Source organism: Telopea speciosissima, chromosome 1 (genome assembly GCF_018873765.1).
Source record: "Telopea speciosissima isolate NSW1024214 ecotype Mountain lineage chromosome 1, Tspe_v1, whole genome shotgun sequence".
In the NCBI taxonomy this organism is placed as follows: domain Eukaryota; kingdom Viridiplantae; phylum Streptophyta; class Magnoliopsida; order Proteales; family Proteaceae; genus Telopea; species Telopea speciosissima.
In genome coordinates, this window is record NC_057916.1 from 18,942,922 (window position 1) to 18,967,288 (window position 24,367).

Here is a 24,367-nt window from a genome sequence, read left to right on the forward strand (position 1 = left end):
AGATATAATAAACTAATAAACTTTCAGGAAGGATTTTGAATCAAAACTTAAGAATGATTTTGTTACCAAACTAATCATCCCCTCTGGACCCAACACTTTACTTTCCTTTCCTTTTACATTGCCACTCTAAACTTTATTGGGAAAGGTTGAAGATTGAATAACCAAGAACATGCCTAGTCCGCTCTTATTCAACCAAGAAAATGCTCCCAAAGAAATCTAAAGAGTTTCCCTAATACTAAAGCAATCTCCAATTTTAGAATTTGACATTACAAAGACTCACCCGAGGCAAATGCCAAATGGGTGTGTCCGGGTTGGTGGTTTAATCTGTACATCGTAATTTTGATGGTTATAAAGAAAAATAATATTTTGGACAGAACATCACTGCCAGGCTGCATGGCTCCTGCACAAGCACGAGCCAATGAGAGATGAGATGAAAACAACTTTACTTAAGACTTGGCATTGGAAGTGGGATGGGATGGATAACACCTGGAAAGGTAAATCAATCGGATTAGGTGGTGATTTAGAGTTCCTAAACGACGAGAACTAAACAAAAAGCCTAGTTGGCATGGAGGATTGAGATCGAAGGCTAGGGGATCTAACAGCCATGAGCGGGTAGACCGTGGAGTTGGGTTTTAGGATACAGAAGAGATAGAAGGAAAATTAGCCGTAGGTCCTCCCACTAAACCTAGGGATGTCTCCTGCAAAGAAGAATTCGTGGAGAATTTCCCAGAACCTGTGGGGCTTGTCAGGGCCCACAAACTAAGTAGCTAAGACCAACTGATGGACGAGAGAACCGAGACAAAGGCTTTCCCACCCTTGGATTTATTTTAGAAGTAAATATTCTTTGAGCTGACATGAAGGGTATGGTAGCTCTCTCTCCTCACATGAAATGACCTCTTTGGCCTCTTATGTATCAAATCATTTTTTAGATGCTCATTGGTGCACTCCCCTACGGTGAATGCTTATAAAACCTTCTCCCATAATTTTTTCAGTGAAGTCATTGGATTATAAAAGTAAATGCTATGTTCCTCGTTGTGATAACAATCACAAGGATGGTAACCTAGCATTTCACAATACAACTGGGGAAGGTATTCTCTATATGGGAGCATGGCTCATGCACCAGCATGGGGGGCCAATGGGTGCGTGCATAGAAACAATTGTCTAGGCGGCATTTTTGCTTTTCTTGGGAGTGGAGGGTGAGGCAATCATTTCACCCCTCTGTGTCTAGGCGCAGGCAGGGCACACACTCCCCAACACAGCTCTTTTTCCTATAAAATTAAAAAAAATGGTAAACATGCATGCATGGCTCAAGGCACAAGGTCACGGATTGTTGTTGAATAACTAGGTGGCAATTTTTGACCCGGCTTAATGAAAAACTTTCCATCTCTCCCCTCCCCCCCTCCAATGAATTTAGTACACCGTATCGGATCAGGTATTGGCCATCTCAGAAATCGATACAATACCAATATGGTTTAGTCTGGATAGGATAGCTTTTCACCCAATATGATACTAATACCTTAAACAATAACCTTCCCCCTCTCAAAAAAAAAAAATATATATATATATATATATATAAAAGAATCCAACTAATAATAAATATAGAATTGGTCCGGGATAAAATTGATATTTATACCAGGAGGATGAGGTAGATGAATATCCATAATATTATCATGTACTACGTTTAAAGCTTCTTTATCCAGTCTAAAAGGACCAATTCAAGTAAAGGTCCGTAAGGAAATAGAGTTCTTGTTTCAATGGCAAAGTCTACCTTTCTCACTTTTCCCTTTCATGATCATAGCCGAAGATTGAAGTCATCAAAGTAGACTCAGACAGACCACTGATATGATGAAGTGCATTTGGATCCTTACGACTTTACTTTTTACAAAAGGGAAAATGTATTCTTAATTTGAGAATTGACCTTTCCATCATGTGCCCCCCAAGTAAAATTTTAAGGCGTAATTTCAGTATCTATATCACAGTCTACGCCTTGTCTCCCGGAGGGTGGAAACCTATCCTTTTCATTTTCTCTTTCACTTTATACCCTATTCGTCCAATTATATTTACTCATATTGAATTATTAAAACATAATTCAATAAAATACTTTTTTCAAGTATGCCAATGCACAATCTTGTAGTTCTTAAATTTTCAGAGTTATATCTTGTCAATTGAAATATCCGTTTGGGCTGAAGCTTTTGGCATGTAGCCAGGGACATTGGGATTTATCTTCTACCAAATCATTATCACCTCCAATTCGTGGGCATTTTCAATTCCTTTAATAGGTGGGGAGTGGACCCCACCTTGGACAGTGTTTTTGGGCAAGGGCAAGTGATCATTTCCATCCCTATGTGAGGAATTGGAAGGGACAGCGAATTGGAGAGGACAACGATTCGACTTTGAGCGTTTGAGATAAGCTTATTGCAACAAGCTGTCTACAAAACTCTGCCCATATATATAGCCTACCATCCTATATATTATTCAATGAAATTTTAAAGGACCAAGTTTCCTTTCATCCATAATGATGGGAGAATTCCCTCATCACGGGCATCGGTACCGTTAAATGGGCCGCAAGAAAGGGTAGTTTTATACGACCTAGGGTCTTGACCCCCTCTTGTCCAAAGGCAAAGGTCTGTGCTTGACTATACATGGTTTTTAAATTACTTTTCAACTTCCAATTTTAATCAAACCATATGGAGCCTAAGGAATCTAGTATTTCTCTAGATAAGCATTAATCAAGTCTAATTTAGCACGTAAGAGAGATTAGGGATTACCCATTTTCTAAGATTATAAAGTTTCTTCAAATATCTCTACAATTTTGACCCATTATTTCTTAATAAAGAAACCAAAATCCATCTCAGCGAGTCCTTTTTCCATTTTTTTTTTAAAAATCCAGTTAAATCGTACAACTCACATGGCAGCCGAGACTAGAGCAACCTTAGACTGTTTCTGCTATATATATGCTATTGAATTAATTTTGTTTTCCCATCGAATTGATTGGTTGTGACTCTAATCTTTGTTTATTATGGAATTAGATGGTCAAATCCAGGTCCAAAAGCCAGATCAGTTCCCCATATGTGGAGAGTGAAATGACACATATAGTCAAGGAATAACCAGCAAACTTGGCGGATCAGGCTCCTCCTCAGCACACCCCCCCCCCCAAAGGTTGACACGTGGCCGAGGTGTCGTTTGAATGGCGATGATGGATGCACATATCTGAGCGTGGAATACATGCGATGGAGAAAGGGATTTCAGCCTTGGGTGTGCACATATATCCTTGGTGATCGAATGGTATCTCAGCCACATGTCGACCTTTGGGGGTGCACTAGAGAGGAGCCTGATCCGGCAAACTTCTCTTCCAAACTGCTATTAGGTTTTTTTTTTTTTGTTTTTTTTTTCTCAAATCCAGAAATGATGGGAGCTACATTATATTATTTCAATCATTTCATCTCAAGCCCACAAGCATACTCTTTCGGTGCCGGCACGGTCTTGAATGGTAAACATTATGTTATGTGTGTCTCAAATTTTTGTATTTGTTTCGAAGATAGGCCTGCTCCAACATTTCTCGTTGTGACTTGAATAGAATTTTTCTGAGATCTGTAATGGTAGCGGAAGGCTTGGGTGCAATATAGTCTCTGATTGTTGTTATGGTTGTATATATCTCAATATTCTGGCATGAAAAACACTAGGTGAAGAACAAAGATTGAAAAAGATAAAAAGAAACTTAATTCACCTCATTTATTTATTTCCTTCAATATTATTTATTTGTCAACATGAGCAAGGAATCATACTTTGTTACATAACATATAACAGAAAATTAGAAGCAGTTTATTTAGGCAGCTAGCATTTGGTATGCATTCTAGGAATGCAATCTAAGTCGATTTCGTATTCTTTGATGATTGAAAATAGTTGTTCTTATCGTCTGAGATGAGAAATCAACCTAGAATGCATTCCAAGAATACATACCAAACATAGATATTCTGAATTATAACAACTCAATTAATAAGGTTTCTCTCCTACATAGTTGCCTGGAGGATAATAGTTGCAAGTGATGAAGGTCCCTCCACTGTTGCAAGTAACTCTACCACAACCAAGCTGATTCGAGCTGCTCCAAACCACCTGGGTATAGTGCCCACACTCTTTTCCCTCGGCACAAGAATTGGAATTGTAATCATAGTAGGCTTTCTCATCAACCCACATATTGACAGCATCTGTGGCCGACATGTCACCGGAACTCCAAGCAATGTTCTCACCGTACGGTCCGCCAGAGTGCTGGAGAGCACAATCTCCGGCTCTCTGGTTGGCATAGTCTTGAGCATAAGCAGCTACTGTGTCGTTCCATGTCATTGATCCAACACCCACATCTGAACGTGCAGCATTGTGGGGTGATAGGTAGTCATCTTGAGAGTTTTGGGCTTGGGAGACAGGGAAGAAGGCTAATAAGCCAATGAGGCTAAGAAGAAGAGCTAACGACTCAATAAGCTTGTATGAAACCATCTTAATTGCTACAAAGATTCTTGATATAAAATGAGATACAAGGTTATGCTATTTATAGATATAAACCTGGACCCAGTACTTTTATTTTCTTTTTGAATTGCCGCGCTCTAAACTTTATTTATTTGGGATAGTAGAAGATTGTGAAGAACCAAGAGCATTAGTAGTCTTCTTATGATCAATCCAAAAAAATGCTCCAAAAGATATTTTGGAATTTGAAAATTCAAAGTCTTTCTAAGACAAATGGCCGCGAGGCCCGGTGGTCCTAATCTATACATTGTGATTGAGTTGTGGTAGAGAGAAAAAAAATAATATATGAGAAGTGATTCTCTATGGGAGTACGGTCTATGCCAATGCTTTCTTTGTCTCCCTCTCTGCTCCCCTCCTCAAGATAAGTGGTAGACATGTCTTTTCAAAAGAAGAGGAGCAAGATAGACATGGACTCCTGTCAATCCGGGCAGCAGTGCTGACACCTGAGATGAGGCGGTGCACATTGATCGCCTTACCCCTGCCCAAATGCCTTGCCCGAGCAGGGATTAGGCGGTCAATGCGCACACCTCATCTCAAGTGCTGCACATGGCTGCACGCTGCCCGGATTGACAGGATCTTTCTCAAATAGACACATGGGAGCATATGATACGATGAACAGGTGGATGAATTTCCATCCTACCATATATCTAGAACCTTTCAAAGGGGCTCTCGTTCCAATTCCAATTGGCAAGGTTTAAGTATTTTGTATTAATTTGAACCATCAATGTAGTAAAGCCAGTGGATTTACTTTCATTGGGTTCAATCAATCCAGCCATGTCTCCTTCATATAGTTATTAAAAACTCCTCTCACTGTTTCTAACTTCTGCCGCACCTAAGTATATGCCATGTGGTAATTTAGATAGAGTCAGAATTTGTGAATAGGTAGAACCTAAGGTATCAAGTTAACATGTGAAATTTCAGCCGAAATGGAGTTTTCCATGTGCCAAAATAAAGCATCAAAAACTTCAGGACTACCAAAAGGATGGGAAGGATTTGAATTCAAGACCTCCTGAGGATAGGCTCTAGGGTAGCTGTCCTCAATCTCTAGATACTTAATGGTCAGGATTATCACACCACTCTTTCATGTGACAAATAAATTATGCTATCAAAATCGAGATATTTATCATCGATCATGGTCAAAGAGAATGTCTTAACAACAACTTTCAGATGGGCAAGAGAGGATATTGCGGGAGAGGATATCATGCAACAGGGGAGGCTATTATCGACTTCATCCAATACAAGGAAGTTGTTTAAGATCCTAGAATAGTGGTCGAACCCTACACAAAAGGTGTAGGATTTCCAATTATATGAATAAAATTGCTGTCTCCACAATTGGACGAATAGATGAGAGAGAAAATGAAAAGGATATGTTAATTTCCATGTTCCGGGACACAAGGCGCAGACTGTGACAGACTGAAATTATTATGCCTTCAAATTAAGAATTGATTTCCCTTTTCTAAAAGCATATTCGTAAGGATCCAAAATGCACTTCAGTGGTCTAAGTCTACTACTTTGAAGACTTCAGCCATGGAAGATTAAAGAAAGGTATCATGAATGACTTCTATTTCCTTACGGACCTTTACTTGAATTGGTCTTTACAAGGCTGGATAAAGAGGTTTGGAACTCGCTAAAAACCCATTAAAAAAAATAATAAATAAACCTTGCTGGAAATTAATAATGTAAAGAGTTACATCAATATTTAATTTATTTTTTTTTGCCACTTGAAAGGTGATTTAGCAATTTCGACCAGATCCTTAGGGATAACTAGGTCTTGGTTTGAATTATTGGTCATACATTAAATCTCAAACTTAGATTTAATTGTTTACCTTCTCTCCATATTCAGAATTTTTCAAAGGTAATCCAGAAATTTTTAAAGTATGTTTACCTTGAAATTAGACATGTGAGTAAGAAACTTTGAAAAATTATTTGTTTAACTCTGGCTGTCGGTGTTCACTGGTGTTGAGAAACTACTCTTTTTGTTTTTACTAGAGGAATGGTACGTTGTAGTTATGCTAACCTTACCATGGAGTAAGGGTGTCAAAACCTAAATCGACCCAGTAAAACCGACCCTGCCCAACCAGATCAAGCCCGATCCAAACCGAATCGATGCCTTAATGGTTCAGCTTCAGTTTTCAGGTTAGAACACAATTCAGTTTCGGCTCAATTTGAGCTAAATCGATAGGCCACCGATTGTCCTTCCTGATAAGACCGAACCCGAATCGAACGTTAAAACCAACCCCAAAACCCAACTTTACCTAATTCCTACCCAAAACCAGCCTATACTCAAGTTTCAAACGGAACCGAACCAGACTGAATTGAAACCGATATCATAAATCAAACCGAACTGAATCCAACCCAAATCAAAACCGAAAAGTCCTTATTGGTTTGGTTTCGAGATCCTTTAAACTGACACCGAACCACCGAATTGACACCCTTACCATGGAGGTTGAAATTTTCAATCTGAGAAGGTTTTTAATCAAAAGTTTACGTGTTAGGTTCGTAATCTCAAGCACTCAGGATCTTCACACTACGTGTTTACCTTGAACTAGTAAAATCCTAACCCTAATTTATTAACAATTACAATTAAATGGTCCCTTGCTTTAAGCCATACATGTATGAAAAGACCTCAGAGCTAGAGATTAATATAATGAGAAATTCTCGATCACCACAATTTAGTTCTGCATTCTTCTTTCTATTAGGAGATTTGCACTTGGGTATTTTTGACATCATTCTTGTATGTAATAATGCTAATTTCTCAAATGATTGCAAAAAATCAAATATTAATTGAACCTTGAAAACTAGCTCGTAATCCCATTTCCCAAAACCCTAAAATTTAAAAGAATAGCTTCTGGTTCTAATTGGTCGTCCAGCAAGGATATGATAGCTGTGACGGGATTTGTGAACCCTGCACGGGCTACGATTTCTCTTAAAACCAACTTTTTAAGGTTTTTGAAACCCAAAACCCCTATTTATTTATTTATCATCTTGAAAATCCAATACGTTTATATAATATAAATTACAAATCTTTTGTAAATAACTATTTATAAAACGTGCCATTGGATCCAAATTTCATCGATCTATTCATACACGTACACTCTCACATTGATATTTTTCCTCAAAGAAGTGGATTTCTTGTTGACCATCTCTTTCGGTGGTAGCCAAACATCATGAATCTAATCCACTGATATATAGTCAGAGAGAGAGAGATCAACCATTAGTACACCAAAACTCAAAATACTTAAGTGTAACAATAAAGATCTTTCTCTCTATCGAGGTGTTGGGGAGCGGGGGGGAATAAAAGATGTAAGAAGCTTTACCAATACTTTGAAGAACAAAGGTTATATATAAAAGATAAAAAGAAAACTTTTAATTTACCTTATTAATTTATTATTATTTCCTTTAATATTATTATTGATTAACATGAGCAAGTACTCATTACATAGTAACAGGAAATTAAACTCCTCCTCATCAATAAGGACGTTCCCCTACATAGTTGCCTGGAGGATCATAGTTGCAGGTGATGAAGGTCCCTCCACTGCTGCATGTAACTCTACCACAACCAAGCTTAACTGAGTTCCTCCAAACCACCTGGGTATAGTGGCCGCACTGTTGTCCCTCGGCACAAGAATTGGAATTGTAATCATAGTACGCTTTCTCATCCACCCACAGCTTGACAGCATCTGTTGCCGACATATCACCGGAACTCCAAGCAATGTTCTCACCGTACTGTCCACCGGAGTGCTGGAGAGCACAATCTCCGGCTCTCTGGTTGGCGTAGTTTTGAGCATAAGCAGCTACTGTGTCGTCCCATGTCATTGATCCAACACCAACCTCTGAACGGGCGGCATTGTGGGGTGATAGGTAGTCATTTTGAGAGTTTTGGGCTTGGGAGACATGGAAGAAGGCTAATAAGCCAATAAGGCTAAGAAGAGCTAATAACTCAAGCTTATATGAAACCATCTTAATTGCTACAAATTAAAGATCGTTTAATTGATCGATACACAAAGTGAGATACAGAGTTATGGTATTTATAGATATTCCGAGATATATATAAAATCCTTAAAAAGATTTTTCAATCAAAGTTTAGGAATGATGTTACCAAATTGATTATCCCCTCCTCCTAGACCCAATACTTCACTTTCCTTTTCCATTAACGTTATTTTGGAAAAAGTAGAGGATTCTGAATCATCAAGAACATGTCTAGTTGTCTTATTCAACCAAGAAAATTCTCCGAAAGAACCATTAAAATAGTGTCCCTATTACTAAAGTAATCCTAAATTTAGAATTTGACAATTCAGAGTCTTCCCAAGGCAAAATCGCAGCCGGGCGGCCCGGGCCTGGTAGTCTAATCTGTACATCCTGATCGCTGCCAGTCTACGTGGCCCTTGCACAAGCACAGGATCAATGATTGGCATCAATGGGGTGAGATATTTTCATTTCAGGGGTAGGGTAATCATTTCCCATGGTCTATGTTTGGGTGCAGGTTACACGCAGCCTAGCATAGATCACTGCATTTCCGCTTTAGATGGAGCCGGGGTGGTCATTTTGCTCCGTGTCTGGGGGTGCGGGGCACACACTCTCGGTCATAGTTCTTTTTCCCACACAATTAATATTTAACAGTCATGGTAAACATGTCTGGCTTAAAGCACAAGGTCACACATTGTTGTTGAACACACTAAGTGTGGATTTTTTACCAGCTTAATTAGAAACTTTTCAAACCACCCTCACCCCCAAAAAAGAAAAATTGAAAAATAAAAAACCCAAAAGAAGAATCCAACTAAATATAGAATTGGTCCGGGAAAGCATTGAAAATTATACTATGACGACCAGGTAGATGAATTTCCATCCTACCATGTACTACGTTTAAAGCTTTTTTAATCTTTATCCAGTCTAAAGAACAATTCAAGTAAAGGTACGTGAGGATATGTAGAAACCTATCCTTTTCATTTTCTCTCAGTTTTTACCAGTTCTTGTGGAAACCGCAATTTTATTTATGGCAAAAAATCTCTACTTGAACAAAGTCGATAATACCCTCTCTCTATTGTGTGATACCTTCTCTCTTGTCCATTCAAAAGTTGCAATCAAGGGATTTGTCTTGACCATAATCGAAGGAAAACTCGGTCCTGATAATTGGATCGAATGGCATAATTTATTTGTCATGTGGAAGGGTAACTAGAGATTTTTGTTAAAATATAGATTCAAATGCGTGCATTTTAAATTTACTCTGTAGTCTTTACACCCTTTTGGTAGTCCTGAAGTTTTCGATGCTTTACTTTGCCACATGGAAAACTCCATTTTGGCTGAAGTTTCAAATGTCAATGTACACACAAATATACACTCACACCTAGGGCTGTAAACGGATCGGATTCGGGTCGGATAGTGCTATATCCGCATCCGCATCCGATTAGCTATCGGACGGATTCAGATAGTGCTAAATGGATACAGACACGGATACGGATCGGATATTTTATCCGTTTACATGTAAATATAGCTTTTTGGATTGCTATAGCATATCCGTATTTGCATCCTATTAGCTATAGGACGGATTCGAATAGTGCTAAACGGATACGGACCCGAATACGGAAACGGATTTCGACTATTCATTTACATCCCTACTTACACCTGTATCTCAGAATTAACATTTCTGAGTGCACACAATATGACAACTACATGAATGGTATGCCCAACTAGTACACCGTGAACACATTTTAAGTGAAAACCTATGATGACTAACAAAATTTCCAACAGTTGCCCAACTGAAGTTATTCTCGCACGAAAAACATAGTTGAACCTTGCCCACCAGATGAGAGGTGTTGGGGGTGGGGGATGTAAGGTGGAAGAGAAGGAGTAGTGGTTTTCAGACCATACTTTTGAAGAACAAAGGATGAAAAAGATGGGACCCAGTTTGGGATCTACGGTGAATGGGATCCCATCCATATTTGATTTGCTTTTGTTTTCATTTAGGAGAATCCGAATTCGTCTGAAAACTAATTGGATACGAATACGATGATCCCCCTATACGATCAATTGTTATCCGATACGTTTAGCAATCCAATGGTAATAAAATGTCTGAAATATATCTTTGTGTCTGTCTATCTGATTAAGGTTTTTTTTTTTTTTTTTTTTTTTATAATTTTATAAGTTAAGACAATGTGATTCTATTTCTAGATTTTCTATTGGTTTATATATATTGTTTTATGTATTGTGATACATGGAATCACATATATATCTATTAAAATAAATACAAGATAAAATCAAAACTAAAAAAATAAAAAAATCAAAGACGTAGAACTCTCATTCACCATAGGACGAGAGAGGGCATGCAGGAAAGGGTATCGAGAGGGTATTTTGAAACATATGAAAACCCTAAAAAGAGTTTGTGAACCGTAGAACAGTGGGTGAACCGTCATCCTCTCTGGGTGGGTGGAGGAAAACTTTGTCCAAAAAAATAAAGGAAACTTAATTTACCTCATTTATAACTTTCCTTCAGTAATTGATATTATTAGTCAACTAGGACTCCAAGTGATTCATAGCCCATGTTGCGTTACATCTAACAACTACTTAATTAGAAGCAGTTTTACTAAGATTTCATTATTAACAAGAAAACTCCTCAACACGGACGGACTTTCTCCTACATAGTTGCCTGGAGGATAATAGTTGCAGGTGATGAAGGTCCCTCCACTGTTGCACTGACCTCTCGCACAACCAAGCCGAACCGAGCTACTCCAAACCACCTGGGTGTAGTGGCCGCACTGTTGTCCCCCGGTACAAGAATTGGAATTGTAATCATAGTACTCTTTCTCATCCACCCATATCTTGACAGCATCTGTTGCCGACATATCACCGGAACTCCAAGCAATGTTCTCACCATTGGGTCCGCCGGACTGCACGAGATTGCAATCCCTCAATGATTTGGGGTGTTGGATTCAGCTAAAACCAAAACCAGTCCCACCCAACGGATTGACACCCCTAGGAAGAATCGTTATTCCCTTCAATTTTTTCAATTGCTCACATGGGGCGGAAATAACCACCCTATCCCTTCTCCGAAATCACTGCCCAAGATGAGGTCCACCCCGACTGATCCAATCATCAGCAAAGAGTTGGGTAGTGATGATGGGAAGTTTGAGTCAAGTAAAAGTAAGTCAATAATGGCTCTATCGTACATGATAATGGAGCTTGACCCTAGGTCAACATGGCCGTGGAAGAAAATCATGGCTGGCTAAACCGAAGTAACGAATCAAGATAAAGCCGAATAAAAACACAATATAATGGAGAAAATTAAGACCTCTTATACCTCATATGTTGTTTTTATACTTAGAGGATAGATCTTGAAGGATGTGTGTTGATAAATTAATGACTACTTTTAAGACTCTATGAATGATGTACTTGTCATGCTATTTGGCATATCAAATGCACCAAGTAATTTATCATATGGAGAGGGTTCTTTAAGCAATGAATCAATCGTACGTGTGTCGGTTTTGGTCTTTGATTGATCGGTACGTATCGTCCAAGCCTACCGGTGCAGGCCATGAGATCGATGAGAGGTGTTTGGGGAGGGATACAATTGGTGCAAGAGCTGTAGTACATAGTTTATTCCTTTATTGATAAACATGAGCAAAGACAAGGAAGTAATACATCGCCCATGTGACATTACATATAAGATATCAACCTGGAAGCTTAATTAGGGCAGATGTCACCACACTCATGTCACCAAATTCATCATTCATTCCCATAGCTTTTTTTAATTACTTTTCTCTCCTTTCACATTTTGGAGAGTACAAGATTGACTCAAAAGTCTTGGAAAAACACATGAATCAATGCAGAAGCAGAACATGGTAGTCCCAACTTTTAACACCGAGAGATATTCTTTAAGTAAACACCATCATATGGAATATGCCAGTCTGAAATCTTTGTCAGGGTCCAACATGAACATCATAATTGATATGGCCGAAAAATAACGGAAAAAATATCCTCTAAAGTGCCCTAATCTTGTGGTGCACTGCATTGTGGGCGTGAGAGCCCGTCACGTGGAAGTTGCGACATCCAACGGTATCGAGTTTAAGAAGAAAGAAGAAAAAAAATTATCTTGCATCGAGCTCGCGCGCACTGTTGGATGAAGCTTCTTCCACGTGTCGAACTCTCACACCCGCACAGTAGTGCACTGCAAGATGCCGACACTATAGAGGATTTTAATCTGAAAATAAAATGTTAATTTTTTTCTAATAAGATGTTGGACTATTACGTTATTAATCTCTTTGATATATACAGAATCTAATCTCCAATGGCATGAAAACACGGGTAGCAAGGCCGAACCAGAGAGCAGTTCAAGAAATAAGAACCCACAGCCCGATCAGACCCTCAACCATAGTTTCACACTAGAATCATGCGTATACGTAAGGAACTTAGCATGTGGCCTGCCAAGAGTACAATCACTAACAATATTGACAAATTTGGTTAATGGCTCCCGTTCGGATTTCCCTCCTAACTTGAGGAATACACAACCCTAAGGAGAAGAAAGACATTTGTTGTGGTGACTTGAATTGAATTTTTCTGAGATCTGTGGTGGTAGCGAAAGGCTTGGGTGCAATACAGTCTCTGATTGTCACCTATGGTTGTATATATCTCTATATTTTGGCATGAAAAGCACTAGGTGAAGAACAAAAATTGAAAATGATAAAGAGGAAATTTAATTCACCTCATTTATATATTTCCTTCAATATTATTTATTGGTCAACATGAGTAAGGAATTATACTTAGTTACATAACATATAACAGCAAATTAGAAGCAATTTATTTAGGCAGCGTTTGGTATGCATTCTAGGAATGCATTCTAAGTCGATTTCGTATTCTTTGATGATTGAAAATAGTTGTTCTTATCGTCTGAAATGAGAAATCAACCTAAAATGCATTCCAAGAATACATACCAAACATAGATATTCTGAATTATAACAACTCAATTAATAAGGTTTCTCTCCTACATAGTTGCCTGGAGGATAATAGTTGCAGGTGATGAAGGTCCCTCCACTGTTGCAAGTAACTCTACCACAACCAAGCTGATTCGAGCTGCTCCAAACCACCTGGGTATAGTGCCCACACTCTTTTCCCTCGGCACAAGAATTAGAATTGTAATCATAGTAGGCTTTCTCATCAACCCACATATTGACAGCATCTGTGGCCGACATGTCATCGGAACTCCAAGCAATGTTCTCACCGTACGGTCCGCCAGAGTGCTGGAGAGCACAATCTCCGGCTCTCTGGTTGGCATAGTCTTAAGCATAAGCAACTACTGTGTCGTTCCATGTCATTGATCCAACACCCACATCTGAACGTGCAGCATTGTGGGGTGATAGGTAGTCATCTTGAGAGTTTTGGGCTTGGGAGACAGGGAAGAAGGCTAATAAGCCAATGAGGCTAAGAAGAAGAGCTAACGACTCAATAAGCTTGTATGAAACCATCTTAATTGCTAGAAAGATTCTTGATATAAAATGAGATACAAGGTTATGATATTTATAGATATAAACCTGGACCCAGTACTTTTATTTTCTTTTTGAATTGCCGCGCTCTAAACGTTATTTATTTGGGATAGTAGAAGATTGTGATCGTAGAACCAAGAACATTCGTAGTCTTCTTATGATCAATCCAAAAAATATGCTCCAAAAGATATTTTGGAATTTGAAAATTCAAAGTCCCGGTGGTCCTATTCTATACATTGTGATTGAGTTGTGGTAGAGAGAAAAAAATAATACATGAGAACTGATTCTCTACCTGGGAGTACGGTCTATGTCAATGCTTTCTTTGTCTCTCTCTCTCTGCTCTCCTCCTCAAGATAAGTGGTAGACATGTCTTTTCAAAAGAAGAGGAGCAAGATAGACAAATGGGAGCATATGATACAATGGAGTTTTCCATGTACCAAAGTAAAGCATCGAAAACTTCAGGACTACCAAAAGGATGGGAGGGTATTCTTAAATTAGACGAGGAATAGAAGGTTTCGAACTCAAGACCTCCTGTGGCTAGGCCCTAGGGTAGCTGTCCTCAATCTCTAGATACTTAGTGGTCAGAATTATCACGCCACTCTTCGACGTGACAAATAAATTATACTATCAAAATTGAGATATATATTTTTCTTCGATCATGGTCAAAGGGAAATCCTTGACCACGACTGTCAGATGGACAAGAGAGGGTATTGCGGGAGAGGGTATCATACGAACAGGGGAGGCTATTATCGACTTTGTCCAATACAAGGAGGATGTTTTAAGACCCTAGAATAGTGGTTGAACCCTATACAAAAGGTGTAGGAATTCCAATTATATGAATAAAGAATAGGTGAGAGAGAAAATGAAAAGGATAGGTTAATTTCCATCCTCCGGGACACAAGGCGCACACTGTGAGATACTGAAAATATGCCTTCAATTATGCTTGAGGCACATGGAAATGTCAATTTGCACCCGGAAATTCTCAAATTAAGAATTGATTTCCCTTTTCTAAAAGCATATTCGTAAGGATCCAAAATGCACTTCAGTGGTCTAAGTCTACTACTTTGAAGACTTCAGCCATGGAAGATTAAAGAAAGGTATCATGAATGACTTCTATTTCCTTACGGACCTTTACTTGAATTGGTCTTTACAAGACTGGATAAGAAAGTTTGGAACATGCTGGAAATTAACAATGTGAACATTTTCTCTACATCAATATCCAAATTGTTTGCCATTTGAAAGGTGATGTTGCAATTTCAACCATATCCTTAGAGATATCTAGGTCTTGCTAAGAATTCGTCATACTATATATTAAATCTCAAATTCGGATTTAATCGTTTACCTTCATACGTAATGGAATATCCTCCCATGTATGTATATGCATATTTTCTCTTCATATTCAGAATTTTTTAAAGGTAATTCAAAATTTTGTATACTCTGCTTGGTTTGAAACTAGACATGTGAGTAAGAGACTTTTGAATAGAAGTGCGACGTTGCATAACTTGGGATACGTGTTGGTGTTAAGATACTAGATACACCCGTTAGTGTAGAGAAACTAATAGCTGGCTACAATTAGGAATTGGGCTCCTCTGTAGCGCAGGGGTACTATGCTACAGTACGTGCTTATGGAGCGGCACCAGAGCTCGCCACATGGACAAGCTCCCATTTGGACGGTGCAGATCGAACTAGAAATCCTGAGCGTGATGCACATGCGATGGAAAGAAGGATTTCTTAATTTTGAAATCTGGATTTCTAGCTCGATCCGCGCCTTCTAATGGGAGCTCGTCCATGTTGCGATAAGGGTGTCAAACGGTGCGGGTTTGATTATATGGTGCGGTTCTAGTTTGGTGCACATTTTGCAAGGTAGAAATCAAACCGCACCGGATAAGAATCACCAAAAATCAGAATCGTTTTATATGTGGTGTGGTTTTAGCGGTTTCTATTCGGTTTTCGTTATCCGGTTTACATGCGGTTTGTTATACCGGTTTCATCTTTGTATCCTTTTAATTTTATTTTTATATCCTTGTTATGTGGGAGAAATTATATTGTTTCATACACATCTAACTCTAGGCAAAGTTCACTTAGACATGGTAGTTGTAATGATAATTTTAAGTGATTACTCAAAGTCACAAAATACCGCAAGGGAAGCCAACCTGAGGACATCAACAATCCATACCCCACTCAATTCATTAACAAAATCCACTAAGACATGCTCGTTGCAATGATATTTTAGAGTGATTACTAAAACCTTTCGTCCCTTCATGAATTTGACACTCAAACTGAAATTCAAAAAATCTAATTTAGGAGTCCTAATATTTTAGAGTGCTTAATCTCATTCTTAAACAAATCAAAATATTCCTAATCTTAATTTTCTACCTGGTTTCTATTCGATTAACCGACGGTTTTTCGGTTTTAAACCAAACCAAACCAGTAATTGAACCTATGAAATCAGAATCGCATCATTTTTATACAGTGCGTTTCGATTGTAAATGATCGGTTCTGATTCCGACAATCGGTTTCGGTTCCATTTTAACACCTTTATGCTGCAAGTTCTGGTGTTGCGCTACAGTGGAGCTAGATCCATTACAATTAGATGGTCCCTTGCTTTAATCCGTACATGTAGAAAAAGTCATATAAAGAGAAAGTCTCACAACAATTAAGTTCAGCATTTTTGTAAACTATTTACAAGACATGCCATGCATTGGATCCAAATTTCATCCATTCATATACATACACTTTCACATTGATATTTTTCCTCAGAGAAGTAGAGTCCTTGTGGACTATCTCTTTCGTTCGTAGCCAAACATCATGAATCTAATCCACCGATATATAATAAGGGAGACATCAACCATTAGTACACCAAAACTCATAATGCTTAAATGTAACAATAAGGATCTTTCTCTCGATCGAGGTGTTGGGGGGGGGGGGGGGAATAGAAGCTGCAAGAGATGTAGTAGTTTTAAGAAGCTTTACCAATATTTTGAAGAACAAAAGTTATAAAAGATAAAAAGGAAACTTAATTTACCTCATTTATTATTATTTCCTTTAATATTATTATTGATTAACATGAGCAAGAACTCATTACATAGTTCTTAATTAGAAGTAGCTTACTAATTAGATTTCCTGAATAACAAGAAAACTCCTCAATAAGGACGTTCCCCTACATAGTTGCCTGGAGGATCATAGTTGCAAGTGATGAAGGTCCCTCCACTGTTGCATGTGACTCTACCACAACCAAGCTTAACCGAGTTCCTCCAAACCACCTGGGTATAGTGGCCGCACTGTTGTCCCTCGGCACAAGCATTGGAATTGTAATCATAGTACGCTTTCTCGTCCACCCACAGCTTGACAGCGTCTGTTGCTGACATATCACCGGAACTCCAAGCAATGTTCTCACCGTACTGTCCGCCGGAGTGCTGGAGAGCACAATCTCCTGCTCTCTGGTTAGCGTAGTTTTGAGCATAAGCAGCTACTGTGTCGTCCCATGTCATTGATCCAACACCGACATCTGAACGGGCGGCATTGTGGGGTGATAGGTAGTCATTTTGAGAGTTTTGGGCTTGGGAGACATGGAAGAAGGCTAATAAGCCAATGAGGCTAAGAAGAGCTAACGACTCAAGCTTACATGAAACCATCTTAATTGTTAGAAATTAAAGATGCTTTAACTGATACACAAAATGAGATACAGAGCTATGGTATTTATAGATATTCCGAGACCCAATACTTTACTTTCCTGTTCCATTTGCCCCATCCATTCTAAACGTTATTTTGGAAAAGTGGAGGATTCTGAATCACCAACAACATGCATGCCTAGTTGTCTTATTCAACCAAGAAAATTCTCCGAAAGAAACATTAAAATAGTGTCCCTATTACTAAAGTAATCCAAAATTTTAGAATTTGACAATTCAGAGTTTTCCCAAAGGCACAATCGCAGCCGGGCGGCCCGGGCCTGGTTGTCTAATTTGTCATTCTGATCGCTGCTAGTCTGTGTGGCCCTTGCAAAAGCACAGGATCAAGGATTGGCATCAACAGGGTGAGATATTTTCATTTAAGGGGTAGGGTAATCATTTCCCATGGTCTATGTTGGGTGCAGGCTACACGCAGCCTAGCATAGATAACTGCATTTCCGCTTTATATGGAGCAGGGGTGGTCATTTCGCTCACACACTAAGTGTGGATTTTTTACCTGCTTAATTTGAAACACCCCCCCCCCTCCAAAAAAAAATGTATTCAGTGCACGGTATAGGCCATCCCCGAATCCGATAAGATACCATTATAGTTTGGTTTGGATTGGACAGTTTTACCCCTACTTTTCATTTAAAAAAACAGGTGATTTGACAGTTTTACACATGGTCCATATCGTTCCACCAATAAAGGATCGGCCAGGTATCAGGATTGCACTATGCCAATATCGATTCGGATCACGCAATATGATACCGATACCTTAAACCATATCCACCCCATCCCCCTCCCCCCCGAATTTTTATCGATGCGCACAGCAACGGCCATGTGTGCACAGCAGACCCCATTGTGTACACATGGCCGCTGCTACGTCGCACGATGCGTACAGTAGCACTACAGCTACAGCAGTGGATAAAAGTCCCTCCCTCCCCCCACCCGCAAAAAAAAAAAAAAAACAATGAAAAAAAAAATACCCAAAAGAAAATCCAACTAAATATAGAATTGGTCCGGGAAAGCACTGAAAATTATACTATGACGACCAGGTAGATGAATTCCCATCCTACCAAATACTACTACGTTTAAAGCTTCTTTAATCTCTAAAGACCAATTCAAGTAAAGGTACGTGAGGATATATAGAAACCTATCCTTTTCATTTTCTCTCCGTTTTTATCAGTTCTTGTGGAAACCGCAAGGGAAAAAAATCTCTCTTTGGACAAAGTCGATAATTTCCTCTCTCTCTTGTGTGATATTTCTCTCTCATCCATTCAAAAATCACAATCAAGGGATTTATCTTGACCATGACTGAAGAAAAACTTGGTCTTGATAATTGGATCCAATGGCATAATTTATTGGGAAATTAACAAAACATTCCTTAAAAATAGATCGATACTCAGATCAACCCCTTTTATTTGAAAAAACTCAGATCACCCCCTCTATAGTAACGGTGTTAATCTGCTGTTAATTATTATTATAAAATAATTATTTTAGCCTTGTACTAAAACTTTAGAATTAAATTTATAATATTACCCTTTCCTTCATCTTCAACGTGTGGGCAACGAAGATGAGGAGTTTTCTTGGTGGGAAGGACAGATTCCACCATGAGAGAAGCTTAAGCTGGGTCTTGCACTGAGAAAGCAAGACCCATTTCCGACCGGCCTGCAACTTCCTCAACGTCAACGAACTCGCTGCTTTGTTGGAGAAGAAGCTCGGCCGCACTCTCCCTCGAGAGACCATCACTGAAGACAACCTCCTCGCCGCCGCCGCAGGTGGTTTTTTCTTCCGTCTTCCAAACATCACCTGCTAGATTTCCAATTTCTTACTTTTTATTTTTTGTTTTTATTTTTATTTTTTAATTTGGAACAGAGAATATCATCCTGCTCAGCGTGATGGCGGCTCTCACCCACGACATATTCATAAAGGGATGTCAGATCAATTTCTCTATTGATGGAATCAAGGACCTCGAAACCAATTCTCTCGAGCACGAGCACGACGGAGGCGGTGATAGCAAAATTGCCGAAGGCGACGGCGATGACAAGCTCTTCCTCATGAGTCTCTTCTCCAGGCCCACCATTTCAGGCCAGACCCCACAATCCCCTACCTGAAACACAAACGCTCCATAACTACCAGACCCTGTAACCCAATTGAATACATCCCAATAGAACTCCACTACAGACCCACCAACCACAATTCTCTCCTTCCCTCTAAACTTCCACGCTAATCTCTTCACAATCAAACCCACCTCATCGTCCACCTTCATCCTCAACACTCCACCGCTGCATTCGATCCCAATTCCATGCTTCGATCCAGAGATTTGAGCAGAGGTCACGAAATTTCTGCGCCCAAATACGTGCTCACGATGGGATAGTAATGTGGATTCGGCGGAAGGAGAGATTCGGCTAGCTCCGGCGATGTGTCGCAGCGCATTTTCTCTAAGATCACCGATGAAGAATTCGATGCGGGCATCGCAGGCGATGGCAATGTAGAAGCGTGAGGCAGGCTCGACCGAGTTTCCGGTGAACTCTGCCTTAGAAAAATCCCAATAGATCTTGACTTGGTGGTGATGTTGATGGGGGAGAGAGATAGATTTGGAGTCAGGTCGGTTTCGAAAGAAGGAGAAGCTTGATGGGTAGAGAGAGAAATTGATAGAGAATAAATCGACGGCATGGATGATTAAGGAATGGGAGAAAAGGATTTTGGACCAGGTTATTGTCAGGAAGGTTGGGAAGTTCCAGAGCTGAGTTTGGTAAATGCAGGTGATGAGGTTTTGTGGCTTCTGGGTTTCTTGAGTCAATTGGTTTGGACTACTGAAGCAGGAAGGGACCATGGTTTCACTTCTTCTCTGAGACCCTCAAACACTGAAACTGAACTAGAAAATTAAAGAGTGTTAGAAAACTAATATCAAAGGATGGAGAGGATGGAGAGATAGCCTGAGTCGAACGAGAACGCTCTGTCCTTAAGATAGTATTTGCACCCTATTACTGCACTGGGTTGTAGCAAATCTGTCTCTCAAGATAAAACAGGCTGGAAGATAAAACAGGCTGGACTGATTACTGATTTGCAGAGACAGTAATCACTTGAAACTATCAGAGAATTGAGAATTCGTTAATGTCTAACTGACTGAAATTGTACCACAAAAATTGAATACTTTGGACTGCCTTTATTTATAGTGATAGATGTACCTCCTTCAAGACACCTCATGGAATGGGTGTGTCCATTGACATGAGTGGACAGGATTAAAAGATTCTAATCCAAGCACTTATATGTAAGTGTCTCTTGAAGATACCCCATGGTATAGGTGTGTCTCTTGGAAATACCCCATGGTGTAGAAGTGTCTCTTGGATCAATGGATTAGATTAAAAGATTCTAATCCAAGTGCTATGAATGCACCTATACAAATGGATATGTCTCTTTAAAGATACATGTCCCTTGGATATGTCTCTTTGAAGGTACATGTCCGTTAGCCAAAAAACAGGCCAACATTTAACCAAATAATGACCCAAAATCGCCAAAAAATCAGACCAACATTGAACCAAAGAATGACCCAAAACCGTCCATACAATTATTGAACAAAGTCCAACAATTTTCCATAATTTTTAAAATAATTAAGTCTCAGTCAATAACCTCTCTGTACCTTTAAATCATACGTACATAAAGATGTCTTTCGACTTGAACCTTCATGTTGTCAAAATACATTAGGACTTGTCAAAATCAAAGTGGACAAGGCCTTGAACTTAGAATTTATAGCAACAAATCTCATATACTAGACATATGATTTACTTGACATAGTTTCAAAAATACCCGCACATTTATGGCATTATGTTTTCATCTTAGGTTTTCATAAGTGCCTTAGAGACAAGCTTCGGCCCCACTTCCTGCACTTATATAGGTGAATCTAATAATATGCAAATGTATGACTTGCATTTCCTATAGGACATAGATTCATTAAAGGATTGATCCTATCCTCTGTCTGTTTCTCTATACATACATGCACTACCTTGAGATGACAAGAGATATTATCTCTACTAATTAAGTGCATAACCGGTTATTACTACAAGTGTTTTTTCATTAAACTAGATGACTAGATGTTGGTTTAGTGTCTAGTTGATTTTCACTTGCAGGTTACCTCTCATTTAAAAGCTTTAAACCCATCTCCCTGGAAGTCTTTCATACCACATCCCTGCTTAGGCCTTTTGTAAAGGGATCAGCCAAATTTTCCTTTGACTTTACATAACTAATAGTCACAACTCCCTTGATGAGTTGTTCCCTTACATAACTATGTCTTAAACTGATATACCTTAACTTTCCATTGTAAACTTTATTATAAGCCCTTGATAATGTTGCTTCATTATCACAAGTTATTGATATAGCAGGCATTGGCTTAGGCCACAGAGGAGTCTCTGTTAATAGGTCCCTAAGCCATTCTGCTTCCTTTACTGTCATTGCTAAAGCAATAAACTCAGACTCCATAGTGGAGTGTGAAACCACAGTCTGTTTATTGGATCCCCAAGATATTGATCCTCCACCCAAGGTAAATATCCAATCACTTGTGGACTTTGATTCATCGGATCCTGTAATCCAATTTGCTTATGTGTATCCTTCTAGTACTGAGGGAAAATCCTTATAACTTAATGCATAATTCATTGTACCCTTTAAGTACTTAAGTACTCTAGAAATCACGTTCCAATGAATTTGTCTAGGATTATGAGTAAACCTATTCAAAATACCAACTGCAAAAGCTATATCAGGACGAGTGCACTGCATGACATACATTAAGCCGCCAATGATACTAGAGTATTCCAATTGAGATATACAATTTTCATCATTAGAAGATAATCTAATAGAATGATCATATGGGGTAGCAACTGATTTACAATCCTCATGATTGAATTTCTTTAAGATTTTCTTTATGTAATGAGACTGTGTTAAAGAAATAGAATCAGAGGATCTAACAATTTTGATTCTCAAAATTACGTTTGCTTCACCCATATCTTTTATATCAAAACATGAAGATAAAAACCCTTTTGTCTCCAAAGCAATGCTTGAATTAGTACCAAAGATTAACATATCATCAACATATAAGCATATTATAACACCATGTCCATTCTTGAATTTAGAATAAACACATTTATCAGATTCTTTTATTCTAAATCCATTTGCTACAACCTTTTGGTCAAATTTATCATGTCATTGCTTAGGAGCTTGTTTTAGACCATATAAAGATTTGACTAATTTACAAACCTTACTTTCCTGACCTTTCAAAACAAACCCTTCAGGTTGTTCCATGTAAACTTCTTCTTCTAAATCTCCATTTAGAAAGTAATTTTAACATCCATTTGATGTATAATAAGTTTATTAATCGATGCTAAAGTAATTAACAATCTAATTGTACTAATTCTAGCAACTGGAGCATATGTATCGAAATAGTCAATACCTTCCTTTTGCTTAAAGCCCTTAGCTACAAGCCTAGCTTTAAACTTATCAATGGTTCCATCAGCTTTAAGCTTTCGCTTGAAGATCCAATTACAACCAATAGGTTTAAATCCAGGAGGTAAATCTGTTAAAACCCATGTTTTATTACCCATGAGAGAATCCATTTCATCATTTATAGCTTCTTGTCAAAAGGCAGAATCTTGAGAATTCATGGTTTCTCGGAAAGTCAATGGATCATGTTCAACATTATACACACAAGAATATGTAACTTCATTTCTATTTCCTTCTACTAAGAATTGATAGGAATCTGGGCCAAAGGATTTTTCTACTCTAACTCTTTTACCTCTTCTTAGTTCAACACTCTCATTATTCTCAGAGTTTGATTGAAGAGTATCTTGATCCTCCTTGTTTGTATCTTCATTCTTTCGTTTTCTAGAGAATGAATCCTCAAAGAACTCAGCATCTCTAGATTCTAAAATTGTATTTTGGCTAACGATCTTTGTAGATTCCATCGTTAGGAATCTGTAGGCCTTACTATGTTAGGCATAGCCAATGAAAATACATTCAATTACCTTTTCACCTAATTTAGGTCTTTTAGGATCAGTTAATCTTACTAATGCTCTACATCCCCATACTTTGAAATATCCAAGAGAAGGTTTTCTCTTCATCCAATATTCATAGGGAGTGATATTAGTCTTTTTATGGGGATACGGTTAAGTATATGACAAGCAGTCATTAATGCTTCCCCCCATAAATTCTTTGGTAAGTCAGAAGTAAGTAAAAGTGTATTCACCATTTCTGTTAGAGTCCTATTTTTTCTTTCTGCTACTCCATTCTGTTGAGGACTATAGGGTGTCGTTGTTTGATGGATAATTTCATAAATTTCACAGAAATCATCAGTAGAGAAGTATTCCCTTCCTCTATCCGTTTGTAAGATTTTAATCTTACGGTCCAATTGATTTCCAACTTCGGCTTTGTAGATTTTGAATTTCTCCAAAGCCTCATCTTTAGTTCTTAACAGGTATACATATGTATATTTTGAACAGTCATCTATAAAAGTGATGAAATATCTTTTACCACCTCTAGTTAGAATACCTTCTAACTCACACAAATCAGAATGTACCAATTCTAAGAGTTATGTATTCCTTTCTACTTTCTTAAAAGACTTCCTAGCAAATTTAGGATTAAAAGATGTGCATTCTGGTAATAATCCTAATTTAATCATATTTCTCATGCACTTATAATTAACATGCCCAAGTCTAGAAT

At 38.5% G+C, this 24,367-nt stretch overlaps 4 protein-coding genes, 1 long non-coding RNA gene and 1 pseudogene across 6 annotated transcripts in view; 2 read left to right on the forward strand and 4 right to left on the reverse strand.

Annotated features, from left to right (window-relative positions):
- LOC122664298 (indole-3-acetaldehyde oxidase) overlaps positions 1–24,367 on the forward strand; it is a 110,048-nt gene that overhangs the window by 30,460 nt on the left and 55,221 nt on the right. The window contains exon 11 of one of the 2 annotated variants that reach the window (XM_043860062.1): positions 6,545–6,560. The exons of the other annotated variant lie outside the window; for it this stretch is intronic. The gene's annotated coding sequence lies outside the window, so the exon portion shown is untranslated. Of the gene's footprint in view, positions 1–6,544; positions 6,561–24,367 lie in introns of those variants that run through there. 2 annotated transcript variants of the gene reach the window in all.
- Positions 3,994–4,491, reverse strand: LOC122664323 (pathogenesis-related protein 1-like). Its single transcript, XM_043860101.1, has one exon. The coding sequence runs from the start codon at positions 4,489–4,491 to the stop codon at positions 3,994–3,996; it is 498 nt and encodes a 165-aa protein (XP_043716036.1).
- LOC122664371 (pathogenesis-related protein 1A-like) lies at positions 7,969–8,478 on the reverse strand. The gene has a single exon (XM_043860166.1). It carries the CDS (start codon positions 8,476–8,478, stop codon positions 7,987–7,989), a length of 492 nt encoding a protein of 163 aa, XP_043716101.1. The 3' UTR covers positions 7,969–7,986.
- Positions 13,476–13,973, reverse strand: LOC122664332 (annotated as a pseudogene).
- LOC122664352 (pathogenesis-related protein 1A-like) lies at positions 17,115–17,633 on the reverse strand. The gene has a single exon (XM_043860133.1). It carries the CDS (start codon positions 17,624–17,626, stop codon positions 17,135–17,137), a length of 492 nt encoding a protein of 163 aa, XP_043716068.1. The 5' UTR covers positions 17,627–17,633; the 3' UTR covers positions 17,115–17,134.
- LOC122664399 lies at positions 19,314–19,618 on the forward strand. The gene is made up of 2 exons (XR_006333333.1): positions 19,314–19,437; positions 19,535–19,618. It is a non-coding gene; the product is annotated as an uncharacterized LOC122664399 (long non-coding RNA).